This window comes from Callithrix jacchus, chromosome 17, assembly GCF_049354715.1.
Source record: "Callithrix jacchus isolate 240 chromosome 17, calJac240_pri, whole genome shotgun sequence".
NCBI lineage: Eukaryota > Metazoa > Chordata > Mammalia > Primates > Cebidae > Callithrix > Callithrix jacchus.
In genome coordinates this window covers 24,003,872-24,020,581 of record NC_133518.1, presented here as the reverse complement: position 1 = coordinate 24,020,581, position 16,710 = coordinate 24,003,872, and the positions used below count along the sequence as shown (strand labels likewise).

The 16,710-nt window shown below is 39.5% G+C and overlaps 1 protein-coding gene across 4 annotated transcripts in view; it reads left to right on the top strand.

Moving 5' to 3' along the window:
• The window catches only part of NMD3 (NMD3 ribosome export adaptor), a 66,631-nt gene extending 50,869 nt beyond the window's left edge, over positions 1 to 15,762 (top strand). For 3 of the 4 annotated variants that reach the window (XM_054247331.2, XM_054247329.2, XM_078353904.1), the window contains exon 17: positions 15,387 to 15,762. In XM_054247331.2, coding sequence (XP_054103306.1) covers positions 15,387 to 15,742 — 356 coding nt within the window. In that variant the 3' untranslated portion in view covers positions 15,743 to 15,762. Of the gene's footprint in view, positions 1 to 66; positions 914 to 15,386 lie in introns of those variants that run through there. The other variant, XM_054247330.2, reaches the window with a different exon arrangement.
• Positions 15,763 to 16,710: the final 948 nt, after the last annotated feature.

The window sequence follows — 16,710 nt, the reverse complement described above, 5'->3', positions numbered from 1 at the left end:
AGAGAAAAGTTAGTATGACAGAAAGAGGGTATGTATGTTTATTCAGTTCCATCTAATCTCTGTTAGAAGAGTTCCAGAGGATCCAAGATGGCTGATCGCTAACAGCTCGGGATTGTAGCTCCCAGTGAAAGCGCAGAGAACGAGAGGACGCCACACTTTCAGACGAACTTTGTTGCTCACGGACCAGAAGATTCCCAGTGGAGGAGCCCCACGGGTCGCCAGCATGACTCTTGTAGCCGGTGCAGTGGTTTTGCTGGCGCCTCAGCACGGCAGCTCTTCGTGGAGAGTAAACAGGACTGGTTCCCCTTCTGACCAATGTTTGGAGCTCTGGGAAGGCAGAGCCACTTATTACGGACTCAAGAAGAAAGCCAGACCGGAGATTCCCGGGCAGAAGAGCACCATCAGTATTACACTGATGTTTTGGCCGGCGCAGTGGGTTGCTCGGATTCCAGGGTTGGGAATCAATAAACTGGAGAGCCACTCAGAAACCTAATTAGAAAGGCGGTAATTGTAAAGACCACAGATGGATAAATTTATAACAAAGGGAAGACACCAGCCTAAAAAGGCTGAGAATACCCAAAATCAGAACCCTTCTTCCTCTACAGGGGATTACAGATCCTCATCAGCAACGGAACAAGCCCTGATGGAAAAGGACTGTGTTCCATTAACAGAAGTAGGCTTCAGAAGTTGGATGATAAGAAACTTCTGGGAGTTAAAAGAACTCGTTCTAACCCAATGTAAAGAAACTAAGAACTTTGAAAAAAGGTTTGACAAAATGCTAACAAGAATAGACAATATAGAGAGTTGAAAAACAACACGAGAACTTTGCGAAATATGCACAAGTTTGAATAGCCGAATTGATCAAGCAGAAGAAAGAATATCAGAGCTCGAAGACCAACTTAATGAAATAAAATGAGAAAACAAGAATAGAGAAAAAAGGATAAAAAGAAATGAGCAGAGTCTCCAGGAAATATGGGACTGTGTGAAAAGACCTAATTTACGTTTGATAGGTGTACCTGAATACAACAAAGAGAATGAATCCAAGTTGGAAAATACTATTATTCCAGAAAACTTTCCCAATCTAGCAAAGCAGGACAATATTCAACCCCTGGTAATACAGAGAACACCACAAAGATATTCCTCAAGAAGAGCAAACCCAAGGCACATAATCATCAGATTCACCAGGGTTGAAATGAAGGAGAAAATACTAAGGGCAGCCAGAGAGAAAGGTCAGATTACCCATAAAGGGAAGCCTATTAGACTTACAGCAGATCTCTCAGCAGAAACCTTACAAGCTAGAAGAGAGTGGGGGCCAATATTCAACATCCTTAAAGAAGAGAACTTTCAGCCCAGAATTTTATATCCTGCCAAACTAAGCTTCACAATTGAAGGAAAAATAAAATATTTTATGAACAAGCAAGTACTCAGATTTTATTACCACCAGGCCTGCTTTGCAAAAGCTTCTGAAAGAAGCATTATACATAGAAAGGAACAATCAGTATTAGCCTTTCTAAAAATATACCACAAAGTAAAGAACATCAACATAAAGAAGAATTTATATAAACAAATGGATAAAATAGCCAGTTAACATCAAATGGCAGTAACCCTAAATTTAAGTCAACTAAATCCCCTAATCAAAAGATACAGCCAAAACCTAATGGTATGCTGCATCCAGACCCATTTCACATCCAAAGATACACAAAGACTCAAAGGGATGGAGAAAGACTTACCAACCAAATGGAGAGCAAAAATAAATAAATAAAAAGCAGGAGTTGTAATTCTCACATCTGATAAAATAGATTTTAAAGCAACAAAGATATAGTGGTAAAAGGATCAATGCAACAGTAAGAGCTAACAATTCTAACACCCAGATACATAAGACCCATAAAGAGATTTAGACTTAACGAGACAGAAAATTGATGAGGACAACCAGGACTTGAACTCAGATCTGGAACAAGTAAACTTAATAAATATTTATAGAGCTCTTCATTTTAAATACACAAAGTATACATTCTCCACTTTAAACACACAAAATATTGATCGACCATTATTAATACCCATTTTTAAAATAAAGCAATATTCCCGTTCTCCCTCTTTTTCTTCCTTTCTTCCTCTCCTTCACTCCTTTTTTTTTCTTTCTTTTCTTCTTTCCTTTCTAAAAAAAGTTCTACAAAAGGACTCATTTTTTTTCTTTTAGTTGTTATTGTTAATGTTAGCAAAAGGGAAGAGGATGATATTAGATAAACAAAAAGAGAAAAACAGTGCTTCCTTTTATGTGAGGTTATTGTTAGGGAGGTGGCACATAACAGAGGACTAGCAATTTTTAATTTTGGCAATCCAGAAGTCTGTCTTAGAAAATGAAAAGCAACTTATTTTCATTAGGAGTGTTTAGCACAGTGAATGTTTGCAGAAATATGCTTGTTTGCTGTCAGATATTTGGAAGCTGAAGCCCATAAAAGTTGGATGAAGACCTACAAGCTTGGGGAATAAAGTATTCTGACAGCTTCTAGCTTTGGACTTTTCTATTTCAGTAATAGTAACATCAGTGACCTATACTTTTCTCCATGGTTCTGTGGTTTGAGAATGTACAGTGTAAGCAAGAATAAGAGAAATACTTTCTCTTTTTTCAAAGATAATTTTAAAGGGTGTGATATGGCTTTTCTTAGTACTTCCTTTGGTATTTCAAAATACCTTATGATGAAAGAAAATCTAACATGGGAAATAGTGAAACCGCCTTTGAAAATTACAACTGAGGAAACGATGATAGTAAAAGAAATCAGACCTAACCAACTCCATCTTGCCTTTAACCTTTAAGCTCTCCTTGTTTATTCCTGGGCATAGGCCAAACTAACTTTGGGAAGGAATTCAGTTCATGGTTTGATTCTGAAACAAAACTGATAACAATTTTGTTTTCTCAAAAGACACCTTTGTCACCTGGAGACCAGTCTGCCTTTGTAGGACTAACAAATTAACTACAGGGTTGGAAATTACAGTTAAGGGGTCATGCAACTCTGGCTCCAAGAGTCTGAACTTCCGCAAATTGCTCCTGGGTAGAACATCACTACTGTAAAACCTAAGATCAGTGCTTGAGATATTTTGCAGACCCTGTACTCAGTGGATCAGTGGACACTACTCAGACCCGTAATCTAACTCAACCAGTTCTGCCATCCTACCCAGGAATAGAAGACAGCAAGAAAAACTCCCTTTGACCCCCTATGATTTTATTGCCAACCTGACCAATCAGCACTCCCCACTTCCCAAGACCCTACCCACCAGATTGTCTTTAAAAACTCTGATCCCATACGGGGAGACTGATTTGAGTAATAATAAAACTCAGGTCTCCGGCACAGTGGCTTTGCTTGAATTACTCTTTCTCTACTGCAATTCTCCTGTCTTGATAAATTGGCTGTCTAGGCAGTGGGGAAGGTGAACACACCTGGCAGTTAGAATAGGTGTGATAATATCCTCACCTAACCTGGCATGCCTCTCTGACTAAACTTTGGAAAGTTTAGCAGCACATCTATGGTGTGACATATGAAAACTTATTTAATTTTACCTTAGCATATGAAATAATTTATCAAGAAGGAAGGGAGACTGGTTATGTCCCTTTATTTTATAACTATTTTTTCCAAATTTTTCTTTTTCTAAGGAATGAGGATTCAAAATAAACATACTTACTTAAAAGGCCCACAGACATTATTTAGCTATCTTTACCATGCATATCTTTCCTTTAACATGACACCATATGGAAGTGTATTTTTACTCTACACATACATGTGTGAAAGAAAGTGTAGAGAATATGATTAAGTGCATAGGCTGAGGAACCAGATGTCCTGGGTATACATCCCAGCTCTTACTGTGACCGTCAGGCAACTACCTTCTTTTATCTCAGTTTCCTCATAGTAAAACAGGAATTTCATTGTTTAAAATTTTGGGGTCTAATGATTCTGAGATTAATAATAAAGCAGTATTTTTCAGGTGCTCTGACATAAAAGAGCTGGAATTGCAAAAAGAAAGACAAATGGGGCTGAACCAGTAAAAAGGAAGATGAAGGGGTGATATCAGGGATCAGAAGTTGGAGATGCCCCTGGGCTGGCTGCTGCACCATTGGAGGCACGGTTAGAGTCAAGCTTGGATTGGCTGAAGAGGTGTCACTTAGCTAAAGGGTTTTGCCTCTGCCTTAGCTGGTCATCTGGATTCACTTCATTCTCAGAGCTACAAGAGCATCTGCCACCAGCTGCCACACATTGGGAGTCAAAAGCCTTTCTCTTTCTTTTTTCAGCCTTCTCAGTTCCCTTAGGTGCCTAACAAGAGAGGCAAGAGAGCCTAGAAATAGTTTGATACCTCCCAGCCCCAGATGTTCAGAGTATAGAAGGGTAGGTGGGCTGAAAAAGAACTGGTAAACAACCTGTACAAAGACTTCATACATGTGTATATATCTTTTATAGTCAGTAACTGTGGCTATCTGTAGGAAGGAACTCAGGGGCTGGAACATAGCCGTGGAGGGATACGTTATTTTTACTCCTGGATTTTGGGCTTTGTTTTTAAGGCCTTTAGATCCATAGAACTGAATTGATTATCTCAGTTCATTGCACACAGTTTTTGGTCCTTGTAAGTAATTATGCTCATTCCTTTCTCATGTTGTCACTCATGCCATGGATGTCTACTTCCCATACTTCTATTTAGATAGATTGAAAAATATAGAAACATATATATATGTGTATAAAATAAAATCTTCACACTTATTTATGGGTTAAATTTAAGGAAATACTGTTTTGCTAAGTATTTTATTATTTATTACTTTTTTATACTGACAGCATTAGGTTTTTAAAATGGATCTGTGTTGTTTATAAATTTGGTTCACTATTTTTTATTACATAGTATTCTGCCATATGCATATACTACCTTTTCTCTTATCCATTTTCCCATCTTTGGGCATGTCAGTGACTTGCATGTCATTATCTTGCACAATGCTATGCTAAAAAGCTCATTTTTTTCTTTTATTTTGAGGCCTTGTTAAGAGTTTCTGGGACACATACCCAGTGTGATGGGCAGCCTCTGAAATGGCTCCCAATGTTTCCTCCCTCCTGATATTCATGCTCTTGTTTAATGTATTTTCTTTTAATACGGACGAGGTGTAGTGATTCTTTTCTAACAAATAGAATTGTGTCAAATATAATGCGATGTAACTTCTGAAACTGGTTTTCAGAGAAACTGTGATTTCTGTCTTGCTCACCATTTCTTATTCCCTCTCTTTTGGAGCTCTTGCTCTGGAGGAAGTGAGCTGCTTCCTATGAAGAGGTCCATGTGGCAAGGAACTGATGTCCCTGGCCAACAACTGATGTCCCTTAGGGCCTGCAACACTATATGAGTGAGCTTGAAAATGAATCTTCTGAGCTTACCAACAACCACATTGATCCTTAAGCTGGCTATAGCTCCAGGTCCTTGATTGCAGTCTTTCAAAAGATTGCGATTCAGGGCATTCAGGAAAGTCATGTTTGACTTTTTAACCTTTGAGATAATAAGTGTTGTTTTACTGTTTATTTTTAAGCCACCAAATCATGGAGTAATTTGTTACACAGAAATAGAAAATGAATACATCCAGGAATGTGATTGTTGGGTTGTAGGATGGATATGTAGGGAGAAAGTAACTCCCATACCTTTGTAATTGGAAAAGACCCCTGTTAAGACAGATTAACAAGAGAAAAACAAGTTTATTAACATGTATATTTTATACGTACAAGGGAGACACCCAGACAATGAGTCGTTCTCAAAGAGGTAGCTTTGAATTCCAGCTTTTATTTTATTTTCAACAAAGAACAGTAAATTTTTAGAGAAGTGACAGCACAAAGGAAAAAGACTTGGGGTCTCTACAAGTAGCAACTTGTGGGGAAGGCAGACAAATGGCAGATAAAGGTTAGCCAAGCTTGTGAAAATGAATTTCCTCCGGTATCATTTCAAGGCTGATGAGGGTTTAAAGCCTTCAGTGGTTAACCTTTGTTGTCCATGAGGTAGTAGGATACCCTTTTTCTTATAAATTTGTGTCCTGCTTTCAGGCAAATAGAAGGAGGGCAGAGGGCTCTCCTGCATCTGCTGCTGCTGCTGCTTTTTTTCTGGAGCCACAGTCTCATTCTGTCACCCAGGCTGGAGTGCAGTGGCATGATCTCGGCTTACTGCAACTTCCACCTCCCAGGTTCAAGTGATTCTCGTGCCTCAGCCACCCAAGTAGCTGGGATTACAGGTGCCCACCACCACACCCAGCTAATTTTTGTATATTTAGTAGAGATGGGTTGTCATCATGTTTACCAGACTGGTCTCAAACTCCAGACCTCAGGTGATCCGCCTCCTTGGCCTCCCAAAGTGCTGGAATTACAGATGTGAGCCACATAGGCTGAGGAACCAGATGTCCTGGGTATACATCCCAGCTCTTACTGTGACCGTCAGGCAACTACCTTCTTTTATCTCAGTTTCCTCATAGTAAAACAGGAATTTCATTGTTTAAATGAATGTGCCTGTCCCATCTGCTGCTTCTTAATCATCTTTAGCTCAACAATCCTTTATTTAGGGAAGGCATATTCTGGTCTCCCACAGATAGCTAACTATAAGGACTGTCAAATTCCTTTCCTACCAACAGTACTTGAAGGTTTCTGTTTTCTCATAGTTTCACTAACACTTGATTATATCAGGCTTTCCCCCCCTAATTTTTGATAGGTATAAAGTGATGCTTACTCTAATGTTGGTTTTAGGCATGGAAAATATATTGTTTGTTGTCCTTTGCTAAACAGAAATATTTAACTTTGATGTAGTTATAGCTGTAAATTTCTTTTTTTCTTTTTTTGAGGCAGGTTCTCATTGTCACCTTAGCTGGAGTGCAGTGGCACCATCACAGGCCACTGTAGCTTTGACCTCCTGGGCTCCAGCGATCCTCTTGCCTAGTAAAGGGAAAAAGCTTCCAGTTCTTTTAAACAATAATTTTAGGTTTAATTAAAATGGCCACCAGGTGGTACCAATGCCTGATAAATACTTCTGAAAATCAGAAACATTATTCTCATGCTTCAAATCTGTTAAAATTGACAGTATAATTAAGGAGATAATTCTGGTCCCCTCCTAGTTAGTCTTCAAGAAACTCTTTTCAAGCTCCAAGTTGAAGAAGTGTCTTTTCTCTGTGATCCTATGGCTAATAGTGCTCACCAATTGCTCTGTAATTGTTTACTTGAGTCTGTTTCTACTCATGGTAGAGATCAGGACATTTTCAGCCTCACTAGGCCCTGAATAATGTGGCTTTGATTTATTTTTCTGGTAAACATTGGGTTATAAGTTAAAGCCAGGTTTGAGAAAAGTAAATTCTAAAATGTAGACTTTCCAATTTAAATAGGTCTTTCAATACTCATAAAATCCACAGGCTTGGGAAAATAGTGAAAATAAACATTTTATTGTCTAAATTTTATATTTTGAATTGATAATGAAAAAATAGTCAACACTCCCTCATTCACTGGGCTGATCCACAAGTCCCCTTTCCTTTTGGGAAATAGACCTAGAGACACTTATGGCCCTTGAAAAATAAGTTTTATCAATGAATATGTCTAAGGACTCTAAGGCTAACTTCAAAGGAACATCCTAGACTCCACATATGAAACTTTAAAAAAATCATTTATTCTGAATAGCCACTAATGAGACTCAGGCTGTGTCTGTGATGTCTGAGTATCCTAGAAAGTCTCTATCAGCTCCTTCCCGTTTATCTTCTTAGAGATGACATCTTTTCTGTATTGTTGGTGCACTGAGAGATTCAGCCAACTATCAGGCTTTCCATCATCCATAGAACACGTCTCCAAAACGTTCTAGCTGTTCACTTGTGACCGATAGTATGTACTCACTATTGAATACACTTTTAAAAATTATTAATACCAACATTTCCAGAAGTATGATTAGTGACGCGATACTACCTGTACTTGGGGAAAAAAGTATCCTATCCTTGTTTCTGTCTTTGCAGCTCATATTATCATATTAAAGACTAAAGCTCTTCAGCAGTAGTTCTCAGTGAAGTGGTACTACCCCCTAGTGGACGTTTTATGAATTTGTGGGAGTGTTTTTGTTGTCACAATAATTGGCCAGAAGCCATGGTGGTTACATACTAGGTCACATTCAGTGCACACAACAGCGCTATAGAAGCAAGAATTGTCCTTCAACCCCTGGGACTTTCACTTGAACTGACAATCATGTAGCTAAAAAATCTGTGTCTAATTAAGCTTACTACTAATTGTGTTTAACATATCAACACAAAGTTATTAGGATTTTATAATAGACACTTGAATTTCTTAGGAATACGACAATACAAATCAAGTAAAGATTGTATCAAAAATATTTTATTTTATTATTTCTTTGAGACAGACTCTTGCTCTGTAGCCCAGGCTAGAGTACAGCACCATGATCTTGGCTCACTGCAACCTCCGCCTCCTGGGTCCCGGTTGAAGTAATTCTCCTGCCTCTGTCTCCTGAGTAGCTGAGATTACAGGCACATGTCACCTTGCCCAGCTAATTTTTTTATGATTTTAGATGGGGTTTTACCATGTTGGTCAGGCTGGTCTTGAAATCCTGACCTTGTGATCTCCCCACCTTAGCTTCCCAACAAAAATAATTTTTTTAAAAAGACATGGTCTTGAAGCCTTCAGGGGAAAATGGTGAATAGGAGGCAGGACTAACTTGTAGCTCCCACTTGGATGGACAGAACAGCATATGAGACCACATCGTAAACTTTTGCTCCAAGAAGTACCACAGGAACATACGAGGAAAATAAGAATTCACAGGCCCTTTGAAAGAAGTGGCTTGCCACTGCAAATTCCAAGAAACAGTCAAAAAACTGTGAGCGCCCAAAGTGTGAGAGGGTGAAAGTCAGCCTAGAAGCATACATCTTCACTGGGGAGCCTGAAAATCTGGATCACGGGAGAAGGCTTTAACTTTACCTAGAGCTGAAATGAATTTAGAGAGCGGAGAGAATTATAAAAGTAGACTAGGAAGCAGGAAAGGCCTGTAGGCACTGCTGGTCTCCAAGGAAGCCTGGGGAACCCATTTCTGATTTTATTTCACAGGGGTCTTTGGGGAGGGCTGCCAGTGGAATTGGGGGAAGACCACAAGAAGAACGAAAGTTCCAGCTGAACTTTGTAATAATATTGACCAAGTGTAAATTTTCCAAGGCAGAGTCTGGGGTTGGGGGCAAACGGGAAGTGCAGACACAGGCACAGAAGCTACAGAGGCGGGGCCGAAGCCTGAAAGCCCTGCTTGCTTTCTCAGAGGAGAGGCTGGTAGCCTGGAGCCTGTTCCAAGCCCTGCTCATCAGCTGCCTGGATATAAACTCTGTGTTGTTGGGGGAGCACAGTGGGAGTGAGACCAGCCTTTCTGTCTACCTGGGAGCTGAGTGAAGCCTGTCACTGCCGGCTTTCCCTCACTGACCTGTTGACCTGTGTGACGCAGTAGAGGCAGCCATAATCCCTTTGACCTGAGAAATACACCCCTCTCTCCCACAGCAGCTGCAGCAAGCCCCACCCAAGGAGAGTCTGAGCTCACACAGCTTGCCCCCACCTGATGGTCTTTCTCTATCAGCCCTGGTAGCTGAAGACAAAAGACATAAATCTCTAGGGAGCTCTACAGCCCTGCCCACCACCTGAGAAACCTGAGTACTTATCCAGGTGATCCTAGAGCAAGCTTGTTTCCTCCCTATACTACCACAGCTGATGATGTTTTGAAAGTGCCACTTGCTGGCTGGAGGCCAACCAGCGCAGCAACTTATAAAAGAACAACCCTGCCCTCAAGAAGGAGAAAACAACAGCTAACTCCACTGCCTGTAACATCTTGGCTAACCAGATGTCCTGAGTCTGACCATGTGACAACTTTGCTGCCAGCACAATCAGCATTCAAGAAAAGTAGCACACTAAACAGAACTACAACCAAAGTCCCACACAGAGTCCACCTTATTCCCCTGCTACCTCCACCAGAGCAGGTGCTGGTATCCACTGCTGAGAGACCTGAAGTCAGACGACATCACAGGACTCTTTGCAGATACTCCCCAGTTACCAGCCTGGAGCCTCATAGCTCTGCTGGGTGGCTATCCCAGAAGAGAAATCACAATCACTGGAGTCCAGCTCTCAGGAAGCCCCATCATTAGGAAAAGGGGGAGAGCACCACATCACAGGAGCACTCCATGGGACTAAAGGATCTGAAGAGCAGCCCTTGAGCCCCAGATCTTTTCTCTGATACAGTTTACCCAAATGAGAAGGAACCAACACAACAATTCTGGTAATATGACAAAACAGGTTCTTTAGTACCCCAAAAGATCACAGTAGCTGACCAGCAATGGATCCAAACCAATAAGAAATCTTTCAATGGCTAGAAAAATAATTAAGAAAGCCAATTATTAAGCTACTCAAGAAGGCACCAGAGAAAGATCAATATCAACTTAAATTCAAAAAATTTTTCAGGATATGGATGGGAAATTATCCAGAGAAATGGCACAAATAAAAAACAGTCACGACTTCTGGAAATGAAAGACACACTTGGAGAAATGCAAAATACACTGGAAAGTCTCAACGATAGAATCAAACATATTGAAGAAAGAACTTCAGAGCTTGACACAAGGATTTTGAATTAACCCGATGCAACAAAGACAAAAAAAAAAAAGAATTAAAAAAAATTAACAAAGCCTCCAAGAAGTTTAGGATTATGTTAAATGACCAAACCTAAGAATAATTGGTGTTCCTGAAGAAGAATAGAAATATAGAAGTCTGGAAAACATATTTGAGGGAATAATTGAGGAAAATATCCCTGGCCTTTCTAGAGATCTGGACATCCAAATACAAGAAGCTTGAAGAACACCCAGAAGTTCATCACAAAAAGATTATCACCTAGGCACATAGTCATCAAGTTATCTAAAATCAAGATGAAGGAAACAGTCTTAAGAGCTATGAGGCAAAAGCACCAGGTAACCTAGAAAAGAAAACCTATCAGATTAAAGCAGATTTCTCAGCAGGAACCATGCAAGCTAGAAGGGATTGTGGTCCTAGCATTAACCTCCTTAAACAAAACAATTATCAGCCAAGAATTTTGTATCCAGCAATACTAAACTTCATAAATGGAGGAAAGATACAGCCCTTTTTAGGCAAACAAATGCTGAGAGAGTTTGTCACTACCGAGCCAGCACTAAAATAACTAAAAGAAGCTCTGCATCTTGAAACAAATCCTCAAAATACGCCAAAGTAGAACATTCTTAGAGGATAATTCTCACATGACCTATAGAACAATAGCACAATGTAAAAAAAAGGTATTTGGGCAACAACTAGCATAATGAATAGAATAGGACCTCACATCTCAAGACTAATGCTGAATGCAAATGGTCTAAATGCTCTACTTTTTCTTTTTCTTTTCTTTTTTTTTTTTTGAGATGGAGTTTTGCTCTTATTGCCCAGGCTGGAATGCAATGGCACAATCTCGGCTCACTGTAGTCTCTACCTCCTGGGTTCAAGCAATTCTCCTGCCTTAGTCTCCTGAGTAGCTGGAATTACAGGCATGTGCCACCACACCCAGCTAATTTTGTATATTTAGTAGAGATGAGATTTCTCCATGTTGGTCAGGCTGGTCTCAAGCTTTTGACCTCAGGTGATCTATCTGCCTCAGTCTCCTAAAGTGCTGGGATTACAGGCATGAGCTACCTTGCCCAGCCAGATGCTCTAATTAAAAGATACAGAATGGCAGAATGGATAAGAATTTACCAACTGAGTATTTGCTATCTTCAAGGCACTCACCTAACACATAAGGACTCACATAAACTTAAGGTAAAGAGGTGGGACTATACATTCCATGCAAATGAACACCAACAGTGAACAGAAATCACTATTCTTACAACAGACAAACAGATTTTAAAGTGACAATAGCTAAAAAAGACAAAGGGGGACATTATATAATGATAAGAGGTATAGTCCAACAGAAAAATATGACAGTCCTAAATGTATATATGCACCTAACACTGAAGCTCCAAAATTTATAAAACAATACTAGACCTAAGAAAGGAGATAGATGGCAACACAGTAATAGTGGGGGGACTTCAATACTTCACTGAGAGCACTAGACAGGTCATCAATACACGAAGTCAACAAAGAAACAATAGACTTAAACTATACCCTAGAACAAATGGACTTAGTAAATATTTGCAGATTATTATAGCCAACAACTGCAGAATATACATTCTATTTATCAGCACATGGAACATTCTCCAAGATAGAACATATGATAGGCCACAACAAGTCTTAATAGATTTAAGAAAATTGAAATTATTTGAAGTACTCTCTTAGGCCACAGTGGAATAAAATTGGAAATGAACTCCAAAAGGAACCTGCAAAACCATGCAAATACATGCCAGTTAAATAATTTGCTGCTGAATGATCATTGGGTCAACAATGAAATCAGGATGGAAAATAAAAAGTTATTTTAATTAAACGATAATAGTGATGCAACCTATTAAAACCTCTGGGATACAGCAAAAGCAGTGATAAGAGGAATATTTATAGCAGTAAAGGCCTACATTAAAAAGTCCAAAAGAGCACAAATGGACAATCTAAGGTCACACCTCAAGGTACTAGAGAAACAAGAATAAATCAAGCCCAAACCTAGCAGAAGGGAGAAATAACAAAGATCAGAACAGAACTAAATGTTGAAACAAAAAGATACAAAAGATAAATGAAACAAGAAGCTTATTTGAAAAGATAAAATTGATAGACCATTAGCAAGATTAATCAAAAAAAGAGAAGATCCATATAAACTCAATTAGAAACAAAATGGAAGATATTACAACCGATACTGCAGAAATACAAGAGACCATTCGAGGCTACTATGAACACCTTTATGTCACAAACTAGGAAACTTAGATAAGATTGATAAATTCCTGAAAATATATAACCTTCCTAGGCTAAACTAGGAAAAAATGGAAACTCTAAAACTCTGTTCTGAGTTGGAAAAAATTTGCCAACAATCTTTTTTTTTCTGCATTAAGAAAATTTTTTTTGAAACAGGGTCTTACTCTGTTATGCAGGCTGGAGTGAAGTGACACGACCTGGCTCACTGCAACCTCCGCCTCTCAGGTTCAAACGATTCTCATGCCTCAGCCTCCCGAGTAGCTGGGATTGCTGGTTCATGCCACCATCCCCTGTTAATTTTTGTATTTTTAGTAGAGATGAGGTTCCACCATGTTGACCAGGCTGGTCTTGAACTCCTGTCCTCAGGTGATCTTTCTGCCTTGGCTTCCCAAAGGCTGGAATTACAGATGTGAGCTACTGTGCCCAGCCATGCCAACAATATTTTTCTTTTTTTCAAAAAAAAGTCTTGCTCTGTCCCCCAGACTGGAGTGCAATGGCACAATCTCAACTCACTGCAATCTCTGCCTCTTGGGTTCAAGTGATTCTCTTGCCTCAGTCTCTCAAGTAGCTGGCATTACAGGCATACCCCACCACACCTGACTAATTTTGTGTATTTTTAGTAGAGATGGAGTTTCACCATGTTGGCTAGGGTGGACTTGAACTCTTGACCTTGTGATTTGCCTGCCTTGGCCTCCCAAAATGTTGGGATTATAGGCACGAGCCACCGCACCTGGCTGCCAACAATTTTTTTTTTTTAGCAAGAATTTGCTTAAAATTTTTTTTGCAGCAAGGTTGAAATGGCAATTTAAAAAAATGTCAACAAGAAAAAAAGTCTAGAATTCAAAGATTCATAGCTGAATTCTATCAGACGTTCAAAGAAAAATCAGTACCAATCTTCTTGACACTATTCCAAAAGCTAAAGAGGGAATCTTCCATAAATCATGCTAGGAAACCAGTATCACCCTAATACCAAAACGATGAAAGAACATAACCAAAAAAGAAAAGACATCCGACAAAAGACAAATATCCAGAACTACAAGGAACTCAAACAAATCAGCAAGAAAAAACCAAACAGTCCCATCCAAAAGTGGGCTAAGGACATGAATAGACAATTCTCAAAAGAAGTATACAAATGGCCAACAAATATTTAAAAAATGCTCAACATCACTAATTATCAGGTAAATGCAAATCAAAACCACAATGAGATACCACCTTACTCCTGCAAGACTGGCCATAATTAAAAAAATAATAGATGTTGGCATGAATGTGGTCAAAAGGGAACACTTTTACACTGCTGGTGGCAATGTAAACTTGTACAACCACTATGGAAAATAGTATGAAGATTTCTTAAGCAACTAAAAGTAGACCGGACATGGTGGCTCTCTCCTGTAATCCCAGCACTTTGGGAGACTGAGACAGGTGGATCACTTGAGATCAGGAGTTCAAGACCAGCCTGGCCAACATGGTGAAACTCTATCTCTACTAAAAATACAAAAATTAGCCGGGCATGATGGTGTGCATCTGTAATCCCAGCTACTTAGGAGGCTGAGGCAGGAGAATCACTTGAACCTGGGAAGCGGAGGTTTCAGTGAGCTGAGATCACACCATTGCACTCCAGCCTGGACAACACCGTGAGATGCTACCAAATAAATGAATAAATAAATAAATGTAGATCTACCATTTGATCCAGCAATTCCACCACTGGGTATCCACCCAGATGAAAATAAGTGATTATGTGAAAAAGACACTTGAACATGCATGTTTATAGTAGCACAATTAGCAACTGTAAAAATGTGTAACAAGTTCCAATGCCCATCAATTAAATAAATAAAGGAAATGTGACATATATATGTATATGTATATGTATATGTATATGTATATGTATATGTATATGTATATGTATATACATACACACACAAACACACATCATGGAATACTGCTCAGCCAAAAAAGGAACAAAATAAGGTGATTCACATTCTGGATAGAATTGAAGACCATTATTCTAAGTGAAGTAACTCAGGAATAAAAAAACATCCTATGTTCTCACTCATAAGTAGGAGCTAAGCTATGAGGACACAAAGGCATAAGAATGATACAGTGAACTTCAGGGACTTGGGGAAAGTGGGTGCAAGATGAAAGACTATACATTGGGTACAGTGTACACTACTTGGGTGATAGGTGCACCAAAATCTCAGAAATCACCACCAAAGAACTTATCCATGTAACCAAACATCACCTGTTCCCCTAAAACTACTGAAATAATAATAATAATTTAAAAAGACATGGTTGTGTCATCCAGGCTGAATTGCAATGGTTATTCACAGGTATAATCATAGTGCACTGTGGCCTTGAACTCCTGACCTCAAGTGATCCTCCTGCCTCAGCCTCCCAAGTAGCTGGGTATATTTTGTTTTGTTGGAAGCTTTGCCAAAAATTGTTTCTTCTTTCAGGAAAGCATGAGGGAATGTGTTAACTTCTCTTCCCTAGGTCCACAAGGGGCATGGTTTCAAAAGCAAGAACTTCTCAGCAACATGCCTGACCTGCCTTCTTTCACATCTGCATCCAGGATGAACTTCTTTTGTTTAGAAAGCCCGGGAAAAGCTATGGGAGGACTGTGGGTGGAACAACCAATCAGATGTCAAAGTCAAAAAATCAGTCACTCCAGAGGAAGTTTGGAAGAACTCCTCTCACTGGACAAGAACTTGAATGGGGCGGGAGTAACTCCCATATTAAAAGACCCCCTGCCCCTCACCTGTGCAGACTCCACCTCTGGATCACCTCCCCTGACTTCGTGGGAATTCCCTCTCTCTCTTCCTATGTTTTTTCTCTCTCTCTCTGCCTAATAAATCTCTTTTTTGCAAAACTCTTTGGATATGATATTTACTTGAATGAGCTCATCCACCTCCAGGGCCTCTTCCCCCATTCCTGGGGCAGGGGAACCAAGAACCTGAAATCCACGGTAACAGGCATATTGTGAACAGACAACACCAGTTGTATTTGAATAGCTGATACAGCACAACTGTGTAGCCTGCATTTGTAGCTGTCACATTCATGGTTATTCTGCATATAGATTCAAGCATTTGACTACTTGTGTTTTTTGGTTTATTCATGACCAATTGTTTGCATGTTAAAATGCATATTATGTTGTTGTTATTAGCCTTTTTGGAAATTATGTTTATATAGGAAATATATATGAATTCTGTTTCAGGATGGTAAAGGAGGTGGTATTACATTTCTGTACTGTTGCTGCAGTACAGAACAGAGAGACCCAAGCAAGTATCAGGCTTTCCATCCTTGGAACACATGTTTCCAGAACCTTCTAGCTGTTCACTTGTGATGGATACTGGGTATGCCTTCACTATTAAATACACTTTTAAGAATGATCAATACCAACTTTCCCAAAGTGTGAAATGTTTACAAAAAAAGTATGTTGTGTTTGTAAGGGCTAGAAATTGTTATTCTAAGTAAAGAAACCTGGAGAATTTTCCTAACTGTGCAAAATGTATTCAACAACAGAACAGTTTTATTTGATGCTCCTACTAAGTTTAATTATTTTCCGGGTTTTCCATTTGTCCCCCTGATTTTAGTGCAAACTTATTATCCATCTAGGATGTGGGACAGTGCTTCTTTTCAACCTGGTACTAACTAGTAATAGAGACCAGAGCTGGAACTTGGTCAGGGCAAAGCTACAAGGAGAACAGGGTAAAGAAGGGTGGCACATGTCAGGTCTTGAGGTAGTGATGAGCATGTGAGGGAAGTGAGGGGCAGTGAGACCATACTGGAAATGCTGAGGCCAAGTGGGTGTGTCAGT